The following is a 6,000-nucleotide window of genomic DNA, read 5'->3' as shown; positions in this document are numbered from 1 at the left end:
ATGTTGACAGAGGGTTCGGCCAAACATTCCCAACAGACCCTCACAATACGTTTAGGTCTGCTAAGTCTGTCCCACTTCCTCCTCCGCCAGCGGATCCAAAGGTCAGAAGGTCAGATGACAGCTGAGTAATAGCAGGTATATTTTTTTTACTTTGCCATTTTCCATAAAAAATGAACAGAATAATATCAATCAATAGTGTAAGTACCTTATAACAAAACAAAATAGCTGATCACAAGACCCATTAAGAAGGTGATGTCAACAAGAGGAACAGCAAACTTGGATTCAGGTCTCCAGAGTTTGATGAAGTTGTTTACATGTTAGTCGGTCTGGGTGGAAAGTTTAATGAGATCCATGGAGGATGAATCAGTCTGATAAAAATATTTCACAGGGTCCAACCAACATATCTAATTTTTGGTGGGCATGTGGAGGTTCACAAATACAGATATCTTTATTTTATGGTTCTTTTTACAGTTTATATTCTAATACTCTGCAGTAATTCTACTATTGTGTACCTGATCTGGAAACACAGAGACCTCCATGAGCCTATGTACATTTTCATTGCAGCTTTGTTACTGAACTCTGTTCTTTACAGCACTAATATCTACCCAAAGCTACTGATCGACTTCTTATCAGAACAACAGATCATATCTTATCAGGCCTGTCTGGTTCAGTTTTATATGTTTTACGCTTTGGGAGGTTCAGAGTTTTTACTGTTGGCAGCCATGTCCTATGACAGGTATGTGTCTATATGTAAACCTCTGCAGTATCCAACTATCATGACAAAAAGAACAATTAGTGTCTTTCTGGCTTTATCTTGGCTTGTGCCTGCATGTGAGGTTGGGGGAACAGCAACACTGACTGCTAATCAAAAACTCTGTGGTTTTACTCTGAAAGTTATTTTTTGCAATAACTCAATTTACAAACTTCACTGTGTGCCTTCAAGAGCTATATATATATATGGTTTGTTTATTTTGCTAAATGTTGCATATGTTCCTATGATTTTCATACTTTTTACATATGCAAAGATATTTGTAATCGCCTATCGAAGTAGCAAAGAAGTCAGGACAAAAGCTGCAGAGACCTGTTTACCTCACCTGCTGGTTTTGATCAACTTTTCCTTGCTGTGCACATATGATGTCATATTAATGCGACTGGAATCAGATATTCCAAAAATTGCACAATTAGTAATGACTTTACAACTGATCTTGTATCATCCTCTATTTAATCCAATTATCTATGGACTAAAAATGAAAGAAATCTCTAAACACCTCAAGCGGTTGCTACATCTAGACAAAAAGAATTAAGGTATTCAGTATTGATTAGTTCTTCAGTCATAACAATCCAGAGGTGATAATTCTCTGATGTGTGGAAAGAATTTCATGTCAGGGTTTGTTCTGATGACTAACACTCAGTAAAGACCATTGTCAGCTCCAACAATGTGGTGACTGTTTTCTGTAGTTTCTCTAAAACCAGTCATTTCTGTCCTGTGGGCTACAAGTTTCAGTCTGGATCTTAGATTTTTCTTGTACAAATCAATCCGTGTGTAATAACACCTACATGCTATTTCAGGTTCATTGTGTTTTTCAGAAGTTTTTCATTGATGGTTTGTAACAGGATTTTTAAGTCAGTTTGCACACTAACAGAACAAATCAGTGGATGATGCTATTTGCATGTGCCTATGTTCTATACATGAACATTTGGAGACATATCCTAGTGTTATTTACAACCCACAGCTCTGTGTGAATCCAAGTTGTAGGACAAACTCCTTCATCTCGAAGTTCATTGCTCCCTGTGTAAGTGGATTTTAGCTGTTCTACATTGGAGGAAGCAGACAGTTAGGACAGGTCACGTAGTTTCTCCCACTTTCAGTCTGTACAAATGTTTAATTTTACAGATGACACCAGACTAGTGGGTGTAGTGACGAGTAATGATGAATCCTCTTGGTGAAGTTTTCTCTGTAGCAGACAAGTGCATCTACAGCAATATGAACTTCAGTGTTGATAAAAGCAGAGGGGTTGTTGTTGACTTAGATAAGAGTATAAGAGTAAATTCTGTCCACTGGTCAATAATGACCAGGAAAACAACAGGTGGATAAAGCCAGAGGACACCTGAACAAACATGTAGGGTCTTCTCCAATATGAGTCCACCCCTTTTGACAAAGATATATAAACCTGATTCTGTAACACAAAGTCAGAGAATTCTGCAAAGACTTCTCTCCAGGCACCCGTGATTACACCTGAGATGATTCATCACACTTGTGGTTGTTTCTGAGAATTAGCAACTCTCAAACTTAAAGAAATTTCCACGACAGATGTTACTGTATAAAGGTTGTATCGAGGGCATTTTTAACTTTTGCCATTACAATGTGGTTTGGAAACCCCAAGTTGGAACAATTTTAGGATGCACTTTACTACCTCCACTCCAGTGTCTGGCTTTGTCCATTCTGGGCTACTGTAGAAACATAGGAGCACTGCACACAGACCCACATTCCATAGACTCAGGACCTGTCCATGCTCTTCCCACTCTCTCCTGACTTATTGTTTATGCTCAGGTCAGCAGCAGAGAGAAATTTCATGAATAAACCCTTTACCTATGCATTACTCACGCTTCGATCACGTTCCCGCTACACCCAAAATTTTTAACTTATGATACATTTACATTTAAACCCCAAGTCAGCACCATTACCGTCCTATTTACGCTGTAGATACGCTGCTGACGACCAACTCACGGGCCAACCCACTGTACTTACACCTACCCCAACTAAGATACGCTCTTTTCTCATGAAAGTGTAGGTGATGTACACAGAAGTACATGCACGGGTTCTCTCTTTGTCAACAGGGCCTGAGTAGAATGGGAATTAAATGGCGGCGGTGCCGCCAGCGTTAATGAAGGTATAATTAGCGGTGGTCCCACACTCCCAAATTGATACTGTCCTGTTCACAGTGTTGCCGATCAGTTACACTTGACTTCCATCCCATTCCCGTTTAACTTCTGCGCTTCTCGACCCATTCCTGCTCTACTGCCGCTCTCTAGTGGTCGGGGGAGAGGTTTTTGAGCAGGTTCAAAACAGCTCCCGCCTATCCCGCTTTTGCCAATTGAGGCTGCTCTGTTACTGTTTTTATCCTGACCACAACCACTTTCCATCCTCTTGGGAACGTCCAAAATTTCGAGGTCGGGAGTAGAGTAGGGTTTTGTGGAATGTGGGTCTTAGATTAAGAAAATGTAACGGTTGGTATTTTCTGGTGCTTACACACTAATGTACACACTAAAATCTCTCTAAATAAAACAAATCGAACCTTTAACTAAGTGGCATAATTTATTGTAGGTTTATTTTGTTTTTATTTTTCTCACTAATATAAAGATGTTTTGAAACAAACAAGCATTTTAACCTTGTCAAATGGACACCTCTGAAATGAAATAGTCCACCACACACAAAAACCAGTGTGTCCAGGCACAGAATCATTCAAGTCACAGCTGGAATTGAGAAAAAAAGGATTTCTCTGGCGTCAGCATGTGCAGCAGTAAATATGATTTTTGCTCAAAGAGTGGTTAAAGTATACATGCTGAAAAACTACAAATAGAAGATTAAAATGAAAATTCAGAGGTGTATACTATATTAGTGCTAAGAATAACCACATCAGCCAATATATCACATTTATATTACTGAACTTTCTTATGTAAACATTGACATTAGGATAAATATTTTTTTTCCCTACACTACAATCTACTGTATAAAATAATCTAAATTTCATTTGTTGTTTTAATTTGTTTCATTCATGCCATTAAAGAATAATAGTGGAAAATTCCTGATCAGAATTACATTGTTGAACTTGAGGATAACTTCAGTGTGTTAACAAACAGTAAACTGCCTCTTTGTCATGCAAATAAAAGCATTTTTTAGATATTCTTTTTAGAATTCACATTTATCTGTGATTATTTCAGAAAAAATGACTATACATTAATAACCAAGTTAAGAGACCAAGAATGCCATGCCATGCTATGTGCCTTGTTTCTGTTTCATGATTAGAAAAATACGAGTTTAGTTGCAACCCCTGGATTCTCTGAGTTGTCCCCCCCAGATCACCAGGAGCCTCTGACCATGGAAAAACTGTACCATCAGATATTGCTCTGTGTGGAAACAAACTGGACTAAACTTCCCATCTGTCTCGGCTCCCTCGGCATTAACGGGTCCTGGCTTAGACAGCAACCAAGCTTACCATAGACTATTCCGGCTTCTTTCCCACATCCCGGTCACTCCATCTACCACGTTCAGTTTTCTGAACCTCCAGCTGTAGTCTACTCGATCCTAGACGTAAGGGTCCAGGACTCAGGATCGTCTCTGCAGATAGTCTGTGTTGAGGTACTCTTAGTCCATCAGGGATGGGACAAACTGAAAGTAGGGGACCCACAAATATGGGTCAGCGTGGTCCAATAGTCGATATCATAAGGGGCAAATATGGTGACAAAGCGGTGGCATGCCTTTTATTTTTATTCTTACTTATGTATTTTTAACCTGTCTTTTATTTCTGTAAAGCACTTTGAATTACTCTGTGTATGAATTGTGCTATATAAATAAACTTGCCTCACACACTCACACTCACTCCTATGGGCAATTTAGAGTCACCAATCAACCTGACATACATGTTTTTGGACTGTGGGAGGAAACCGGAGTACCTGGAGAAAACCCACACAAGCACAGGGAGAACATGCAGACTCCACACAGAAAGGTCTCTGATGGGTTTCAAACCAGGAACCTTCTTGCTGTGAGGCAACAGTGCTAACCACTGAATCACTGTGCTGCCACGCTTATATCATACAAATAAATAAATACAAACAGCCTATGTGGTGAAATTTTCATAGTGGCCTCTTGATAGTCAGAAATCATGGATGAAGGCCTTGATGACTGAGACTTTTCTTTCATAGCTCACAGCATGGATGGAGATTTTCTTTAAAATATAACTAATCTGGTTTACGACCTAAGGGCCATTCATATCATTCAGTTCATTACTGATGAGCGACTGGAACTGGTCGTCACATTCGTTTATGTATTCTACATGAACCTGTGTGTAAACTGTAGTACTGCTTGATTCATTCTGAGTCCATCATCAAAGCTATGAAACAACAGTCCATCAGCTGCAACTCATCTGTCCACTGCTGCCACCTGTTACTGATCCATCATTACCATCATGGGTCAACTGTTCATTTATGGACCAATCTCAGTATCCATGCTGAGAGACTCATGGACTTTAAGGTGCTGTCCAGCTTTTGTGCAGCCATTTTAAGTCTTTTATGCATATTTTATATAAACTGGAATTCTCTAGACTTCATAGAGCCAGATTTCCAGAGAAGCATTGGCTGGACAAGAATTCAGCAAAATAGTCCAGAATTGAGGCAGAAAGCAGAGAAATCAATTAGAAATATGACAATTCAGAAAAAAATCTCAATTCAGAAAAAAATCTCAATTCAAAAGATTATTTCTGTTTGAGCAAATAATCTCAATTAAGGTCCACTTATGAAGTTTTTCAGAAATGTTAGGAATATCTCACAAAAAGAACAAAAAGGACAAAAAGAAGAGTCAGTTTCTTTCTGGCTTTATCTTGGCTTGTGCCTGCATGTCAGGAGATAGGACCTGCAACAATGAGCGCTAATCAAAAACTCTGTAGTTTTACTTTGAAAGTAATTTTTTGCAATAACTCAATTTATAAACGTTTTTGTGTGAGTTCCAGAGCTGTAACTGTATATGGTGTGTTTTGTCAAATATTGTTGTTCTCCCTGTGCTCTTCATACTTTTTACATACACCAGGATACTTATAATATGTTATCACAGCTGTGGAGAAGTCAGGAGAAAAGCTGCACAGACCTGTTTACCTCACCTGATGGTTTTATTCAACTATTTCTTTTTAGTAATATATGATGTTATTACTGTTCGACTGGAAACTGATTTCCCTAAAACTGCACATGTAGTAATGACTTTACAGTTAGTTTTGTATAATCCTCTAT

The 6,000-nt window shown here is 38.7% G+C and overlaps 1 protein-coding gene across 1 annotated transcript; it reads left to right on the top strand.

Annotated features, from left to right (window-relative positions):
* On the top strand, positions 1–1,304 carry LOC113123201 (olfactory receptor 11A1-like). Its single transcript, XM_026295023.1, has 2 exons — positions 1–101; positions 389–1,304. The coding sequence occupies exons 1-2, from the start codon at positions 1–3 to the stop codon at positions 1,302–1,304; spliced, it is 1,017 nt and encodes a 338-aa protein (XP_026150808.1).
* Positions 1,305–6,000: the final 4,696 nt, after the last annotated feature.

The sequence above is a fragment of the Mastacembelus armatus genome, chromosome 21 (genome assembly GCF_900324485.2).
Source record: "Mastacembelus armatus chromosome 21, fMasArm1.2, whole genome shotgun sequence".
NCBI classification, from domain to species: Eukaryota; Metazoa; Chordata; class Actinopteri; order Synbranchiformes; family Mastacembelidae; genus Mastacembelus; species Mastacembelus armatus.
The sequence above is the reverse complement of the archived record's forward strand: the minus strand, read 5'-3'. Positions and strand labels throughout refer to the sequence as shown.

Coding starts and splice junctions, on each gene's coding strand:
- LOC113123201 (XM_026295023.1), top strand. CDS start 1: ATGTTGACAGAGGGTTCGGCCAAACATTCCCAACAGACCCTCACAATA. Junction 102..388: donor CTCCGCCAGCGGATCCAAAG/GTCAGAAGGTCA, acceptor AATATTTCACAG/GGTCCAACCAACATATCTAA.